Here is an 18,736-nt window from a genome sequence, read left to right as displayed (position 1 = left end):
TTACTCACCGAAAGTTGTTTTAATTATTTTATGGAACCGGTAATAGTACTATAGATTGTCACATTATATACTATAAATAGTTCTCTTTAAGGAATCTTCCAAGGAACATAACTTAGATTTTTAAAGAGTCACTGGGTGTGAAAGTGTGATGTTATATTTTATCAGGGGAAAGAAAACAAATTACATTATGCAATACCGCTTTGTTCAGGGTCAGTAGGGAAGGAGTTCACCTATGTGATTTTCCGAGGCACTCAAGTTTAGCCCTTTGGCATATTTTAAGGTGAAAGATTTTTTATGGAAACTGCTCTGGGCATCAGTGAGCACACCAGAGGCTCCTCATACCAAGGGGCTACTGAGTAGCCAATTGCTTATCCAAACTCTAAATGGACCAGGACAGTTCTGCTATTTGATTTCATATCCCTTCTATACTTCATTCTCTCTCCTAGTTAGCTACCACTTCTCACTTCTGTCTTTGACCCGTTCAGCATGCATGTACTGAGCTTCAACTCTGTGCAGTGCTTGCCCTGTGGATGCAAGAGCAGATAGCATAGTATCTTTGTCCTCAAGCCTTCATCTTTCTCTAGTCTGTTTCATATATACCACTGCCAAAAAAAAAAAAAAAAGATAAAATAAATTCCTTAGGACTGACTCCGTATCTGTCTTTAATCTTGGATCCCTGAGGCCTGTCACATAGGGGGTACTGAGAAAATGTTTGTGTGAATGACTAAATATGGGAGTTGCTGGACTTAGAATGAGGATCTTGAGAAACATTCAAACCCAAGCTGAAACCCCAGCTCTCGATGTAGGACCTTGCCCAAGTTCTATAGCTTTAAAAGGCTCAATTTCCTCTTCTGCAAACTATGGCAGCAGTGACTATCACATAAGACTATTGTGGGGATTAAACAAACCAGTACATGTAAAGCACTTGTCACAGAGCAAAGACCAGGCTTTATATTTACTTCTGGGCTTCTCATTCTGACTTCCAGATATAAAAAAGTATCAGATAATATTGTCCCCACCATCTCCCCAGAAAAATGCAAAGAGCCAGTACAATAACTGTATTATAGCAGAACTAGAGGCTCAATGCATGAAATGCGTGCAAGGGGCTTGGCCCTCACAGCCCCAGCTTTGTCAGAAGGTCTTCCGGAAGGACATCCGGAAGGACATCGTTTGGCTGTTTGGTCTAATTAGCATATTAGCTCTTTATTATATAGGATAGTAATATGTTGTATTACAATCACCTCACTGCTAGCACCAAGAGTACCTACAATAGAATGTTTCACTGCCCTCTGAATGCTCTGGTGCAGGGGTCCTCAAACTTTTTAAAGTGGGGGCCAGATCACGGTCCCTCAGAGAGCTGGAGGGCCGGACTATATGAACTACTAATCCCTACTGTAACACCTTGGCTGCGCTCACTGCCCAAAAAACCTGGCGGGCAGGATCAGACTCCCCTGGGGGCTGCATGTGGCCCGCGGGCCGTAGTTTGAAGACCCCTGCTCTGGTGTGTAGTAAGATCTCCTTATATCTCTACACATTACATCATCAGCTGAATATGTGGTCAACATATGTGAGGACAAAAACACATTAATCATCCTGGGTGAAAGATAGTTAGGTGAAGGTTATAAATGATGAATGTGATCGATGTCCCAAGAAACCCTGCCTGCTTTCTATTTTCTCTCCACGGGGAGTATCATTAACTACAGAAAAGCTTTGAGTATCATTAACTACAGAAAAAGACACTGGAAACAAAGCCAGTTAATTTCTAATGAAAGCATATTCAGAGGAATCAGTGAGTACTAAGATTAGTAAATACTTTTATAGTGCATTTTCTATAGACATAATTTAATTTGCAAAAAATAATCAACACTACCAAAAAAACAAAGTATGGGAAGTATGTACAGATATTATTAATATTTTACATCTAAAAATTCCAATTCTAAATGATCAAAAGTTACATTTTTACATTCCATAATTTTTAATTCTTAATTTTTAAATGTCTACTAATTCAAAGGGAAACGATGAGAAGCCCAGCTTGCGGTGGCGGTAAGGACAGTGCAGTGTGGAAGGAGACCACTGTGCTGATCAGCAGTGAGATGCTGTGACTTAATCTCCTTCTGTGAATTTCTTAAAAGGCAGGCAGGCAACGGGGTAGGGTTCTGACGGGAACTAAATACAAGGACACGTCCCTTCACTCCTCATTGAAAGAACCAGGGATTTCCAGCCCTCCTGCCACTCCTCATTGGGTGACCGGGGACGGATCCCGGCCCAGGCTCCCGCCGGCGGAGCAGTCTGGTCAAGAAGGAGGGAAACCCCGGGAAAGAGGAAACCACGACGGAAAGACTACACTAAAGCCTAGAAAAGGAGCTGAAGTTTGTTATTTATGGTCCAGTGAATAACATGGAGAGCTTTTAATCAAGATGTCCTGAAGCTGTAATTTTCTTGTTATTTTTACCCATCTATTGCCACGTTGTGATGATAGTAAAGCCGTTGGAAAAACCTCTAAAGGACTCTGAGGATATTTCAAGAACAGAAGGTAAAAGAGAATTAGGGAACACAAACTACATTTCTGTTTTGCAGCCAAGCAAGAGGGGAAAGAGACTCGAACCAGCAGCCATGGTCTAGCGCAGAGGTTCTCACCCTTCGCGTGGCTGGCATGTGGGGCTGGGAAAGTTCGTGTGGATGGTTAGCAGCAGCATTGGCCTACACCCACTAGAAACCAGTAGCAGCACCCCATTTGTGACTATCAAAAACGTCTCTAGACATGGCCAAGTGGCCCTGGTACATGGGGAGGGTGGGGATGTGGGGACAAAAATCAGGTCTGGTTGAGAACCACTGGTCCAGGGGAGGAGGACAGGAGACAGGAGGTCTGCAATGGCAGGGCCGGGTCTCCCCGCTGAAACACAAGGCAGAGCCCGCCACTGACACGCCATCACTGCAGCCACGCCTCTGTCCACTTTCAAGAGTCTCTGGCTAACTCCTCCTTCCTGGGGCTTTCAAGAACCACCCTAAGTGTCTTGGAGCTAGGTGCTTCTCTGTCACTGCCAGACAAGTAGGGGGTAAGACAAAGCAGAAGTGGGAGAAACATTTCTTACCTCAGGAGTTGAAATTTAATGACTTCCTGATAGGGAAATAGATATACACAGTAATTTTTTTAAATATTTTTATATTGATTTCAAAGGGGAATGGGAGAGGGACAGAGAGACAGAGATAGAAACAAAAATGATGAGAAAGAATCACTGATTGGCCACCTTGTGCACACCCCACACTGGGGATCAAGCCCATAACCCGGGCATGTGCCCTGACCAGGAATCGAACCATGACCTCCTGGTTCATAGGTTGATGCTCAACCACTGATCCATGCCAACCAGGCCACAATAGTTTATTTTTTTTGTTTTTAGGGGGTTTTTTAAAATATATTTTAGTGATTTTTTACAGAGAGGAAGGGAGAGGGATAGAGAGCCAGAAATATTGATGAGAGAGAGACATCGATCAGCTGTCTCCTGCACACCTCCCACCGGGGATGTGCCCACAACCAACGTACATGCCCTTGACCGGAATCGAACCTGGGACCCTTCAGTCCACAGGCCGATGCTCTATCCACTGAGCCAAACCGGTTTTGGCCACAATTTTAATAATTCCATTACACTTTAGTAATTCCATTACTGTTTTTTTTTTGGTCTGGCCATTTCTAGTATCATTCTTATTGGAAGAGGTACAGTTCCAAACAACTAAAACAGGACATTTTATATACCACCCCGTACACTAGAAAGCACCTGTATGTAGAGATTTTTGAAGGACCTTTCTGAGAACATAAGCATGTGCAAATCTGTGACTGATACAGAGAAAGGCACAGAATGACTTCTGGTGTTCAAGGATAGGTACAGCAACAAAATAGAACTGGTGGGTTGATCTTGAACATGTCAATTTCCATAAATGCTTAGTATGTAGCTATCAGTAGGGCCTGGCCAATTCTAAACTAAAAGCCCTGAGAAAAAGTGTCTCAACAAAGTAAGCCACACAAACACTTAAAACTTCCTTTAGCCCTCATTTATTGCCTTAAAAAGCATCTTCCACACATGATTATAAAGAAACACTGAAATTTCAATAATAAAACTAGGTAAAGTCCATTAAACTTCCCATATATCTGAATTCCCATCGTTTAAGTACCATAAGCTGAACATCAGCTTCTAAGTCAAGAAGCCTCTAACTCAGCGTTTTTCAATCACTGTTCCGCGGCACATGTTGCCTGGTGTGCCGTAGGTGCAGACAAGACAAGAATTTTATAATTTTTCACTATTTTGTTTACTTAATATTTCATAATAAAGTAATTATAAAATACTTTCTTTGTGTTTATTTGATTCCTATTCAAGAGAATTACTTTATATCAATATATAGTCAATATAGGCACAGAGTTAAATTTTTTAACATTTTCTAATGGTGGTGTGCCTCGTGATTTTTTTCATGAAACAAGTGTGCCTTTGCCCAAAAAAGGTTGAAAAACACTGCTCTAACTGACCCCACAGCAGACTAAAAAAACTAGGAGCTCAAGCCTAAAGCCCCGAGCCTCCTCCCGACCCTCCCTTACCTCAGATTTCCTCCGAACCATCTTAGCATAACTTTCTTACCTACCTCCTGGCTCCGAGGAGTGAGCATTCCACTACCTTCCTAAGACTACAAAATTTGAGTCTGGGTCAGAGCTTCTCCTGCCTCCTGCGGATCTTATCTCATCAACTTTTCCTCTCACCTTTTCCTTCCCCCTTTCCTCTCCTAGGGCTTCTTCCCCTGAAGTGACGGTATACTCATCCTCTGACATCCTGAAAACTGTCCTTATTCATACTACTTCTCCCTCAAACCATCTCTGCCTTCCTCCTTCCACTAGAAGAGAAACTTTGTCTTATTTCCTCACGTTCCATTCATCTTTTTCCTTCAAACCGGGACTCCACTGCTACTACTGTTAACACTGACCTGCCCAGGATCACAGTAACCTTCTAATTACCAAATCCAACTCCTGATCGATGCAAGCCCACTTTGCCCCACTTCACCATTGCAATAGAGGACTGTCAGAAGACTCTGAAAGCTGCCTTTTCTGATGGTTCTCTCTCTGTTTTGTATTTTTAACATTAAAAGTTAAAGCTTCTAACAGTAATTGTCAAAGAAATAAGACTATTATCATTTTTTCTAACGGAAACAAATACTTAAAATGCCTAAGATGGGATATACCTATTAAAGTATGTGAAGACAAAAGTGTTAATACTTTGTAAAATAGAAGCAAAGTTAACTTTCAAACCTCGTCATTTTAAGAGTTTTCATTGGCACAGTCTTCATCTGTCAAGAGCATGATGCCAGACACACAACTGGCGCTCACATCTTGCCTGATGAAGCTGTAGCCAAGCGAAGGGCATACAGGGTAACGGAAAGAACACTAGCTCAGGAGCTTTATTCCTGACTCAACCACGAAACAGACGTGCTGCCTTAGGTAAGTCACTTGACTTCTTTGTATCTTCACCAGCAAAACAGAAATATTGGTAACTGCCTTAATCTATCTCAGAAAGTTATCAAAATGGGGGGGGGGGGGGGAATGAGAGAATTCTTGAAAAATATATTCTATTGAATTGCCCAAGATACTTTCTAATGTTAAATACAATGAACATCTTACTCACTTTCCTAAGGCTTTTGCTAAATCTAATCAAAGAACAAAGGACCCTGTCATTTATATTTGTAGATTAATGCAAAACCCAGAAAATGTCACTTCATAGGCACTGACTCAGGAGAAGCTAAATACACAAGAGGCTGGGGTGGGGCTGTGCAGAGGGACAGAGTTTCCTGCCCAGAAGGAATTCGCTGTCCACGTATACTCTGCTCTTCTCCAAATCAACCCCATGGGATGTGGGAGCTGTCTAATTTTGGTCAGCAAGACCCAACTTAACTTAAATACCATGGCCAGCAAACATCAAAAGATAAACATGAACTAGCCCCTTATTTTGTGAGAGTGCCTAGGAAGAAAGGGCTAGACAATAACAAGAAAATGGTATGTTAATCAAGAAAAAACTTGATTCATGTGGTTGTGCAAACTACAGTGAGATCTCTTGTTAAGGCAACAGATAACATTTAAGGCTAAAGAGGAGGGAAGAATGAAACAAATGCACAAAAGAGCTGAGGAAGGTGGGGGAGCGGTTGCCATCTGCTCTGCTGCCTGTCTAAATCCTCACGCGATCTACCTAACTCACAGAGTGGGCACGTAACGCCCGTCAAACTCCTCCACAGGTACCATTACCCTCAGATGATCCTAGAGTAAGAGTGTTCATTCGTGATGCCTGCAAGTTTTTCATGTGTTGCTCCCAAAGGAAAGTTTTCATAGTAATTTTCTCATTAATACATAATCAGTCCACACAGGGACTCAGGCATGCTCCTTCATTTCACTTGTTTGTCATATTTCCACTTGGAATTATTTGTTCAATGTGTTTTTTCATCATTACATTGAAAGTTTTAGGACAGGATGCGTGTCTGTCCAGTGTGTTCTCTGCTCTTCTCTAAATCAACCCCATGCGATGTGGGAGCTGTCTAATTTTGGTCAGCAAGACCCAACTTAACTTAAACACCATGGCCAGCAAACATCAAAAGACAAACATATTATACAACACCTGTAAATATAGCCAGCCATACATGCTGGTGAATATGTAATGATTTCAAACCCACTCACCAACAGGAACTGTGATCTGCAGCAGATAGAGCTTTCATTATCTTTACTGTTTATCAGAAGAGATGGCCTTTAGAAAAGCTTTCTTGAAACTAACTTCAATCATGTGAGTTAACTCCTAATTTTTTAAGTGGGATATCAATAGATACTACTTCTTTTTTAATAATGATAAATCAAGAAATAGAAGCATGTATTCACTATGTAAAATATGACATTAAACAACCACTAGAAATAAAATCAGGTTACAAATACCCAAAATTATCAGAAGTATGGACTTAAATGGAAAACCCATATTACAGAACAAAAATGGAAATACCTAAAAAATAACAATAAAATGTTAGAAACAGTATATAAACACAATAGAATCATGACCAAACATGTTCATACTATCAATAAATGTAATGGAAAACTCACCAATAAAAGAAAGACTGTCAGACTGTCAGATGGGAGGAAAATAAACTCTATGTTTTATGCCAAGAAACATAATCTAAAAATAAAGGGGCTCATCCTATATAATAAAAGGCTAATATGCAAATAGACCAAACAGCGGAATGACCTGTAGCTATGATGTGCACTGACCACCAGGGAGCAGACACTCAGTGCAGGAGCTGCCCCCCTGGTGATCAGTGTGCTCCCACAGGGGGAGTGCCGCTCAGCCAGAAGCCAGGCTCGTGGCTGGTGAGCGTAACGGTGGTGGCAGGAGCCTCTCCCACCTCCACAGCAGCACAGAACCCCTTGGGAGATGTCTGACAGCCAGCTTAGGGAGCAAGCAGTCAGACATCCCCCAAGGGGTCCCGGACTGTGAGAGAGCACAGGCCAGGCTGAGGGACCACCCCCACCCCAGCGCACGAATGTTGTGCACCAGGCCTCTAGTAAAGTTGAAAATAAAAAAAACAAAGAAATAACAAGTAAATACAGACATTAAGGAAAAAAAAAAAAGGTACTAATATTATTATAAGACTAGAGGCCCAGTGCACAAAATTCATGCACAAGTAGGGTCCCTAGCAGCTGCCAGCTGCTGGCTGCCAGCCAGGGTCTTCCTCTGTTCCACGCCGCTCCCTGGTGGTCAGTGCACATCATAGCGAGCGATCGAACTCCAGGTCAGTCAAACCCCGGAGGGGACACTTTGCATATTCAGCTTTTAGATAGATAGATAGATAGATAGATAGATAGATAGATAGATAGATAGATAGATAGATTACTTCAAGGCAATAAGTATCAAATAAGACAAGGCATAACCCATTATAACTGACTACCTTCTACATAATAAATGTCATCTTAACAAATTTGATGACAAAACTGGAGTTTAAATTTCTATGGGGAAAAGTAAATGTATAGACTGAGTACAAATCTTGTTAAGAAAGCTTAATTTTGCAAATCTGAACTGAAAATTTTAGCACAAATGCTTTAGTCTGTCCAACTTCACAACTACTCAAATAAATGCAAATTTAAAATGAAACTACCAAAAAAAAAAAAAAAAGTATTATAATAGTGCCACAGAAGGAAAGCTGAAACCGAATGAACATGATTTTTCAATAGAGTTTTAATTTAGATACAACCACATTAAAATGTCTCAAAAATGATTCATAGTCAACTAATTATATCTTTGGGAATTTAGCCAAGGAAACACTATACAACACAGGAAGTAACTTATTTGTATATATATAAGGATACTCATTACAATACTACCTATAATAGTAAAAAATTGGAAATAATATGGAAATGTTTAAGTAAATCATGTTATCAAAATAAACAGTTGTTAGAATAATGCATGCAAATTATAAAAAGCATGGATAAAATTTATATAATGTAATAGTAGGTAAAATTTTTTAAAGTATGCATATTTTTATAATATTTTCAAAAGAAGCATTAAAATACTGAAAGATTACAAAATGCTAAAATTCTATTGTAATTATATTATAAAAAAAGGAATTATGAATATTTTTCTTTTATTTATCTATTCCAAATTTCTTTCTCTTATAAGTAAAGCAAATAATATTTTAGAACTTTTTGTAAAGACTTGATATTTAAGGAAACCCTTGACAACATTCTCAGCTCCCACTACTTCCCATGAAAACCCTGATCTCTAACCATCTTGTCTCCTCCTCCCTTGCCCATTCCCATATAACAGCTTTCAGAACACTACTTTTCCTAACTGGAATGTCCTCTCCTTCCCATATGCTTTTCTAAATACCACTCAAACTGTACAGTTCAGCATATTCCCACATCTTTTCTGAAGATTTCTCCAAACCTCCTAGTTATATTAACCTCACCCTTCTTGAACACCTATATCACTGTCTATACTATTTATCTGACCCTTTCTACATGGCATCTTCCCAACATCACCCAGAGTTATGCTTTTAGTAGTAATAGAACATGGTATCTGTTTCTCTGCACCTTATGTTCACTGCAACATTAGTCACAAAAGCTAAAAAATGGAAATACCTTACGTGTGCATCAACAAATGAATAGATACAGAAAATGTGAGCTACACACACACACACACACACACACAATTATTATCAGCCATTTTTTAAAAAGGGGAAAGAAACCTTGCCATTTGCAACAACATGGATAAACCTTGAGGGCATTATGCTGAGTGAAATAAGTCAGTACTGTATGATCTCACTTATACGTGGAATCTAAAAAAAAGCCAAGCTCATAGAAACAGAGAGTATACTGGTGATTGTCAGGAGTTAGGGGGTGAGAGAAGTGGGGAGATGTTGGCCAAAGGGTACAACTTTCAGTTATAAGATGAATACATTCCAGATACCCAATGTACAGCGTGGTGACTACAGTGATCAAAACTGTATTGTGTACTTGAAAGTTGCTGAGAAAGATCTTCAACGTTATCATCACCACCACACTCCAAAAAAATAGTAATTAGCCAAGCCAATGTGGCTCAGTGGTTGAGCATCAACCTCTGAACCAGGAGGTCACAGTTCAATTCCCAGTCAGAGCACATGCCCCTGTTGCAGGCTCGATCCCCGGTAGGGGACATGCAGGAGGCGGCTGATCAATGATTCTCTCTCATCCCTGATGTTTCTCTCTCTACTTCTCCCTTCCTCTCTGAAATCAATAAAAATATATTTTTAAATGGTAATTATGAGAGGTGATGAATGTGTTAACTAATGTTACTGTGGTAATAATTTTGCAAAGGATATGTGTAACAAATCATCTGTTGTACACCTTAAACTTACACAATGTTATATGTCAATTATACTATCTCAATAAAGCTGGGGGCGGGAGGGGGGAAATCATCCTAAAAGAGGCAGACTTCTGAGAAAGTAGTAAAGAAAAGTTTCACATCCTTTGAAAGAAAAATTAGCAAACAAAATTTAAAAATCTAGGATCAAATGGAAGATTTAAATCTACTTCACTGATTTAAATATTTACTTTTTGGTAAAAAAGTGAATATTCTGTAAGAAATGTAATTAATATTCAAAGGCTATCAAAAACACCCAAACCTATCGCTTCTCGGCCTTTTGGCTAAGATCAAGTGTAGTAAAAACACCCAAACCTATCAGTACCCTATAGTCTAATAATTAAAAGGAAGAATGGGTTAAAGATGAAATTTCTTTGATTTGAGGATAAAAGAGAATAATAGCATGAGACCAAAAAGAATCAAAGATGACAGCATCAAAGAAATAAGGAAGAAACAGAAATGTGAGTTTTTCAGACAGTGAAAGAAGAAAACTAGGAAAGACACCTTTAACAGCAAAATCACAATTCAGCTAGATTTAAAAGAATTTGGCATGTTTTACATATTGAGCCAAATAAGGACATCTCAATGACCTTTCTATTTGGAATAATAGTCTTATAGCTAACAGAGTTCCCTCCAGATTTCTTTTTACACTAACGAAAAGACGAGCACTCATTAAATATGATGATAGTGTATATATAAAACCATCTGGCTAGCTATCCTACCATAACCAGGTTTTAAAAATACCATCTCTACCTTATATTTTAACTGTAGGCAAAAATTTCTGCTGAATTCTGTTTAACGCACATTTGGTTACATACCCTAATTTGTACTTTTAAAGCTAAAGCCATTTCCAGGACTCAATGCATTAGAAATTAACAATTTATATATTTTACAGACTTCAAATTAGACTGCCAGATCTAGGCATAGGATGTCTGTTACATAAGACAGAATTATTCATTTCTATGATTGCATCACATATAAATTAGTACTTCAAACCTATTCAAGGTAGAGCCTCAATTAGGACACAAAAATCTAATCCTAGTTCTAGGTCTGAAAATTCATCCCTTTAAAATTATGACTATCTTATTAAGAAAACATGATATGGTTAAAGAATAAAAACATTTATATCTACAGAAACCTCATTGTCTAATTTAGTTACTCTATGACCAAAAAAACTTCTCCAAGTGGAATATTTGGTAATTTATCTAGATCAATGAAGCTATACAAAGGTAGCAAAATTGGAAGAATCACTTTTACCTATGTATTTTTTACTATCTCCTCAATAACATGATTAGCAGTTATCTGCCATATGTATGTTAAAACACAATTAAAATAAACAGTTTTCCTTTACTAAAAAAACTCGAGTCTAAACTGGAATAGTCAGAATTACAAACCATAATTTTTAAAACATTAACACAAAAGTTGTCTCTCTACTATTTTGTCATATTTGCACAATGCACAATCCAACATTTTGAAATCCCATTCGTGAAACAATAGTTAAATATTATCTCAATTCTTACATTGAAGATAAAGAAGGGAAAAGACAACTAATGTCTTAATCAAAATTATCCAGCCAAAATTGTCAGGTGACATGCGAATAAAGTGAAAAAATAGTCCAAACTCTTAGAAAAGTCACCTCCTAAATAATTTTAACCCTTCCTGTCTATGCAAGCTATAAGGTAGATAAACCCTCAAAAGATCTGGGTTAAGCCAAAACCGGTTTGGCTCAGTGGATAGAGCGTCGGCCTGTGGACTGAAAGGTCCCGGGTTCGATTCCGGTCAAGGGCATGTACCTTGGTTGCGGGCACATCCCCAGTAGGGGGTGTGCAAGAAGCAGCTGATCGATGATTCTCTCTCATCGATGTTTCTAACTCTCTATCCCTCTCTCCTCCTCTCTGTAAAAAAACAATAAAATATATTTAAAAAAAAAAAAAAAAGATCTGGGTTAAAATGACATGCTTTTTCAGGGGGGGTGGGAGGGGGGTTTGGGAGGTAGGATTCAGCTTTTTTTTTTTTTTAACATTCTTTTCATTTGAGAATAATCTCATAAACTTTAATAAAAGAAGGAAAACTTGAAACTACTCAATACACCAAAGAATAAAGAACAACTGATCTGGTTAATTCAACTTCAAAAATCTAGGTCACCAATATCTCTATAGCCAGATGAACACTCAGCAAATGCATTTACTAGTTTTTTAAATCTGATGAACTCAGGTGCAGAAAACCACTTACTGTTAAAATGACCATAATTTGTTACTCAGTTCGTCTTTAACAAAAATATTTGCATTTGTAGATTATACTGAGGATGATTTGGCAAAGAAAAGATGAGAATAAAACCTACTAAATACGATCTGTCCTCAATTAAGACAATGCAGATTTCCAACATGGGACTAATATTTTAGTTATCACACTTTCTTTATCTTTTGGGCTTTTTGAAGCAAACTGTCAGCCAATTACATACTTTCAAATTTTTCAACAAAAATCTTTACAAGAAAACGATTTTAATATCACCAAAAAAAAAACAAACTAAAGGACAAGATGTTCAAGACTCTGGAGAGCATGTAAGAAAGAATGGGCACAGGGAATGGCTTTACAAGGTGGGCGAAGTGCAGAATGGCCGAGTTCCTTCCCTGTGGTGATGAACACACTAACCCTGCCAGTCTGGTGGCTGCCTCTGGGCACAGCAGTAAAACAGAGGGGAAAGCCTGGTACAAAAAGCTGAGCGGCTCAGAGGAAACCTACGTGGTGACAAGAGCCTACAGGCACATGCAGGTACGCATCTTTGATATTGGATGTGATACACTTACATGGCCCCTGTGGAATCTCTTGGGGACCAACAGTAAAGCAAGTTTAGAACTTCAAATCTTGAGACATCTATAGCAAGATGCTGATCCAATGTGGCTCCACATATCTTCTGTTTTCCTGGCTCACCTGAAGAGGAAAAAACACTACAGAGGATGTGGGAACTGGATTTCTTTATGTCGTTTCTCCTAGAGCAACTGTCTGAAAGTTCTGGCCCAATCCTTTCTCAAGCCTGGAGATGAGATACTTGAGGGGCTAGCGAAAAACAAAATTCAAATGGAAAAGTGGAGCGAGACTCTAAAAGGGGAATATGAGAGCACAAGATAATCGTGTAGGTCAATCTGGGTTCCTCCTAAGTGCGAGGAGGCAGAGAAAGGAGAGGGAAAAATGCACAGAAGTTTCTCCCTCCATGTCCTCACCCTAACTGCTACTAAAAATTCACAAAGTACCTGAATGTTTTTTTTTTACCACCATTAGGGAATGAATAAGCAAGGTGACTTGGAAGCTTAAGCATTTAGTGAAGACCCTCCCCTGGCTATGCGCCTTATTAAGCAGCAGGGAGGCCCTTCAGATATTTTTTCCTGAGAAAAGATGCTGGTGGAATACAGCTTGCGGCAATAAAGAGAGAGACTAATACATCCAATTTATACAAAAGTGGAAGTCACAGGACAATTCACCATATTGACAAAGTTTGTTTTTCAAAAGGGGAGGGATAGCTTTCATGTAATAAGAAGTCAGAACAAAAAGTAGTTTCCAAATAAAAGATTTTTAGACTAAACAACACAAACTGCATCCTTCATCCCCTTAGGAAATACTATCCCTAGAAAGATAATCTTTAAAAAACTAGGTTTAGCAGAATCAAGTCTGATGTACATTACCACACAAAAGCATAAAAATGTAGTTTATAATATTAATTTAGATTCATTTGAAATTAACTGAATTTTTTTCTTGGAACATTGTACCTAAATATTGAATTATTCATTCTTCTCCAGCATTCCTGTAATCGCCTAGGACATAAAACAATTTTCTTTCCAAATATACTCCATTTTAACCAGAATTTACTTAAAACTATATCTGGTAAAAATACCAGAGTTTTCTGAAAACTGAAATTGGAGAACTAATTAGATCCTTACCTGACGTGGTTGTTCGTTCATTCGTTGTGGGTCTGATTTCACTTTATTATTAGGATGATTGGTGACTTTGGTTACTGGTTGTTTGAAAATTGATGCTGTTTGTCTAATTGGCAATGTTGTATTTAAGTCTGGTTTACCCTGTGGATATAAGCATGTTTTCATTAAAAAATGTTATACATAAATATAATTACATAAGTAAATTCTTATTAATCCAATATCCACTACTTTAAATTAGATTATTCCAAACTTTTCAAAATCAATATTTTAAATACTCTAGCATATATTTTTAGTACTCTATTATATAAGACACACAGGGTGGGGCAAAGTAGCTTTACAGTTGTTCATATGGAAAATGATGCAATAAATAATACAAGAATAAACCTCATATTTCCTGTACTCACAACTATAAACCTACTTTTGTTCCACCCTATATTTTTTTCATAATAAAAACTTTATACTTTTAAGTGTAAAAAAATTCTCTCTAGAAAATTCATAATTTGATTATGTTTAAAGTTGGGTTATACAAAAGGAAGGAGTGCTTTCAGAATAATAACCAGGACGGTGGTCATTTCCACGTTCTGAGAATGGAAAATGATGGCATACTTGGCCATTAAAACACAAACACTGGTCAGCTTTTAGGAGGCCAGCCCCTCATAACGCCACATAAATTAACCTTCCCCTTTTACAGAAAGAGAATGAGAAATGGAAGTTCTAATTCTAGCAAACAGGACTCCATTTAGAAAAATGTGTTCTAGTGAAGTCCAAATGAGGCCCAGAATCGCCATTAAGTTCATTTGCAATACTTTAACAAGGGGTGGAGGGGTGGAGGGATGGGCTGGCTAGGGAAGGTGAGAAAAAGAACAAAATGTGATAATGGCAAAAAATATAAAAAGTCATATATAACTAAATAATACACATCTGCTATTTTTTGATATGTAAATATACTTGATAAATTGGAGAGTCAATGAACTCTTATCTTCACATTAGTTATCCATGTAAAAATTATCATCTCAACTTTCAAACTCCAAAATAGTGTTTCTCAACTTGAGCTTTTGTCAGAACCACCCAGGGGGTTTACTGAAACACAGATCACTAGGACTCACTCCCTGAGATTCGATGCAGTAGGTCTGAGGTGGGCCTGGGAATTGGCATGTCTACTAAAAGACTGCAAACTGGTAGCAGACAAATTGAGTTTAACCTACAGTCGTGTGCTGCTGTTGTGGGTCCTTGATAAATTAAGCTGACAGCTACCAATCTGGAGACCACATGAAATCCAGAACTCAAGCTTCTCTTAAAAACTCAAAGATCTAGAAAAACTGGACTTGATTTAGCCACTAGTAAGAGGCCATGATTGACTAGCGATGGCTGCCCACTTGAGGTATCAAGGGTCCTTGCAGAATTTCTCAACAACTCCCTTTGTGTTACCGAGCCCTGTGGGGATGGAGTTTGTGACCTCTGCTTAAATGATTCTAGAAAAACAAGCATCACAATAAATTAATCTGACAATTGCTACAGTATTATTTGGACCCACTATTATATGAAAGTCTCCACCTCCTTCCCCGCACCTGACCCCTCACACGCACACTCCTCTGTATGTACTGGGCATGCTTGTTATTCCTTTCTCTCGCTCATTTCTTCCCAGTGCATGTGCTTACCTTTATGAGCTATATTCCATCTTAAATAACTCTAACAATATTACTCTCAGGTATTTAGCTCATTTATCTTTATGATTTAAAAAAAAAAAAAAAAACAGCAGAAACTGGTTTGGCTCAGTGGATAGAGCGTCAGTCTGCAGACTGGAAGGTCCCAGGTTCGATTCCGGTCAAGGGCATGTACCTTGGTTGCAGGCACATCCCCGGCAGGAGGCAGCTGGTCAATGTTTCTCTCTCATCGATGTTTCTAGCTCTCTATCCCTCTCCCTTCCTCTCTGTGGAAAATCAATAAAATATATATTTTTTTAAAAAACACTTTTATTTAGAAGTGTACAAGCCTAGCTGCAAAATAACCACTTACTATGTTATTTTTTAAAAAGTGTGAAACCCGGAAATGTGTATTTTTAAAAGCTCTCCTGGTAATTGTGTGATACCACAGGTTTGGACACCTCTGATTCGTGATAGCATCCTGAGCCCTTAGTGAAGCCACCTGATCTATAAAGTAATCAATATTCAATCCTAAAGAAGCTCCACACCTAAATGCTCCTAGAGAATTTTTCCTGTCACTAATTAGTTATAATTAGTATATGTCACTAACCAATACCTTTGGCTTTGTTATTGTTCTTTCATAAAAAAATACAGTCTGCTCACATTAGAATAAAGATGGCATCAGTAGACACAGAAGTATTCCTCAACTGTATGAGCAAACAAGGTCAAGCCTGTAGGATTCTCATTGTTACAAAGGATGACTGGAGGCAGCAAAGACGACCCCAAACTATGAATTCTGAATCCAGACTGGAAGGAAGCATGCAATGTAAAACTACTGGTGCTACAATAGTAAGATTGATTTTTTTTTTTTAATTAACTCATGTTTTTTATTCAATAAGTAAAAATTAGAAAAGCTGGCTAAAAATATTCAAAATATACAATTAACTTCTATTGCCTAACATTGAGACAACAATTCATTCCCAGTGGCGTTACTCAAGAGTGTGCTGTTACTTTCCTCTTGATCTTTAGTTTTGTTTTTCTCCTTTTAATTGGCCTTCAAAGCTCTGAAGGCAGAAAGAATTTTTTACTAATTAATTTTGTATTCCAAAACAGTATCATGTAATCTGGAAAGCTGGACTAACTGGTTTTCCCAGAAACCGTCACAAAATCAGTACATTTTATTACCACTCTCCCCTCAGGACTGCCAGAGTCACTTTTAATTCATGCCCAGTTGTGTGCCTGAATTTTGAGAACTACCTGCTATAAATTCAGGAGCTATAAAACAAACACTTTTGTGTGTGTGTGTGTGTGTGTGTGTGTGCTCGCGCGCGCAAGCGTGCACATGTGCACACAGCTTTTTAATTCTCATCTGAGGATTTTTTTTTCCCCACTGATTTTTAGAGAGTGGAAGGGGGAGAGAGGGCGAGAGGGAGAGAGAGACTGATGTGAGAGAAACACATCTATTGGTTGCCTCCCCCAGGGAACCAGTCAGGCCACAGATCAAACTCGCAATCCAAGTACGCACCCTTGACCGGGGGGGATGAGGAGTGGGGTGCACTATAACCACTGAGAAACATGTCCAGGGCAACACTTTTTTTGATGGGACAAAGATTATAACTATTCATACATATATTTGAAATCCTCCCTTTCAATACAAAAAGTTCCTTAAATTACAAAATTAAATTGGCAAAATCATATTTTAATGTTAGAAAAATTTCTAACCTATAATAAATTTTCTGAGTATACTGACTAGCCCTCTAATCAAAGTTTAATGTATTTTACAATAATGTGCATATTAGACTGGAAGTACTCAAAAAAAACTCAAAAAATTTTGAGGGTTTATTCTATTGCCCTAGGTGCCAAGAATATAATTTTTTAAAATCTTTCACTTCATCTCTTTCCAAGAAATATCTTGAGATGGTTCTTTTATGCTCAGAAAGAACAAATATGAAAACATTAATTTTTTAAAATAGAAAATCAAGGACAAGGAGTAAAATTTCCTTTTGAAAAGGTTAATAGCAATTGACACTAGAGCTGAGCATCAAATAGGGGTATGTGTTTTCTGGGGCCTGGGTGAAAGAGATTAAATTACATAGATATCATGGTTAGGAACGAGGAAATATAAGAATTAATGAAGAAAACAAAAGCTGTACTGATATTAAGTCGAGAAAAAAATTAAAGGCACTTGACATCACAACAAATATTAAGCAGATTTCAAATGCTTTTTCTTTTCTCAATGACCTTCCATAAAGACCAAAAAAAAGAACATTTAAAGGACAACACAGTGAAGGTGATTCTGAAAGGAACCAAACCAGCGTGCAGCCTTTCAGTTCCTAGATTAAGGCTAGCAAACAGGGTAACCAAAGAGATGGGTGACAAGTGCATGTCATAGAGCATTTCATAGAGGTTTTCAAACATTTTTTTGCATTCCTAATCCCTAAAACTGTTTTGAAAATATATACACCACCTACATTTTAAAGGTGACATCAAGAATATTTCATATTTTAATGGAAAATAGTTTCAAAGGATCCACTTTCTAAAGTATTTAAACACTGACACTTTAATAAACTGCTACATCACTTTAAAATCCCACCATTAACCCACTTATACGTGAACAAGCTGAAGTTATATATTTTATTTCCCTCCTTTTTCTCTTTGAATAATTCCATTCCCAGTGTTTTCCCTATTTTAAATTTGAAAATCTTTAACTGATCATTTATCTCATGAAATTATTTCTTTTAACTTTTCTGTAACCGTAGAGCTCTTAATGATAAAAATAAATAAATCTATTCTGGTTTATTACAATTAGTTATATATTACTGACCAAAAATGATGATTTACATTTTAACAAATAATTATTAAGCATAAGAGATGAAAAATCAAATAAATATATTAAGAAGTTATTTAAAAATAACTTCATGGCCTTGAATATTATTAATGGCTAAAATGGGTCAAAAGTTAGTGTCAATTCTATTTATATTCTTCTTTTTTTAATGCACCACTAAGAATCCTTGTTCACATAAATATGTAAATAGAATGACTTTTCTCCTTTCACTTAATTCTTTTGAACTTCTTTTGAGTTACAGAACAAAATGTGCACCATCAAAAATTGTAATAATCGAACTCTACATTAAGTCCTCTGGTAAATGTTGTTGCAAAGAATGGTACGAGCAGAAAGACTTTACTGTTGTCAAGTCATTCACTTTTCCATACCAACACCAATATTTCACATTGTCCCCCACTGGAGACAATTTGGTAC

General features: G+C 37.7%; 1 protein-coding gene and 1 long non-coding RNA gene across 4 annotated transcripts in view; both read right to left on the bottom strand.

Moving 5' to 3' along the window:
- MBD2 (methyl-CpG binding domain protein 2) overlaps positions 1–18,736 on the bottom strand; it is a 51,874-nt gene that overhangs the window by 8,686 nt on the left and 24,452 nt on the right. For 2 of the 3 annotated variants that reach the window (XM_084888369.1, XM_084888368.1), the window contains exon 3: positions 13,838–13,975. In XM_084888369.1, the coding sequence (XP_084744495.1) occupies positions 13,838–13,975 (138 nt within the window). Of the gene's footprint in view, positions 1–12,709; positions 12,834–13,837; positions 13,976–18,736 lie in introns of all 3 variants that reach the window. The other variant, XR_014795379.1, reaches the window with a different exon arrangement.
- LOC311624759 lies at positions 1,195–6,867 on the bottom strand. The gene is made up of 3 exons (XR_014795382.1): positions 4,504–6,867; positions 1,498–4,203; positions 1,195–1,298 (listed from the first exon to the last, which is right to left on the bottom strand). It is a non-coding gene; the product is annotated as an uncharacterized lncRNA (long non-coding RNA).

This window comes from Pipistrellus hanaki, assembly GCF_964339955.1.
Source record: "Pipistrellus hanaki genome assembly, chromosome: 6".
Classification (NCBI taxonomy): domain Eukaryota; kingdom Metazoa; phylum Chordata; class Mammalia; order Chiroptera; family Vespertilionidae; genus Pipistrellus; species Pipistrellus hanaki.
Note: the sequence above shows the minus strand (reverse complement) of the source record. Positions and strands in the feature narration are given on the sequence as shown.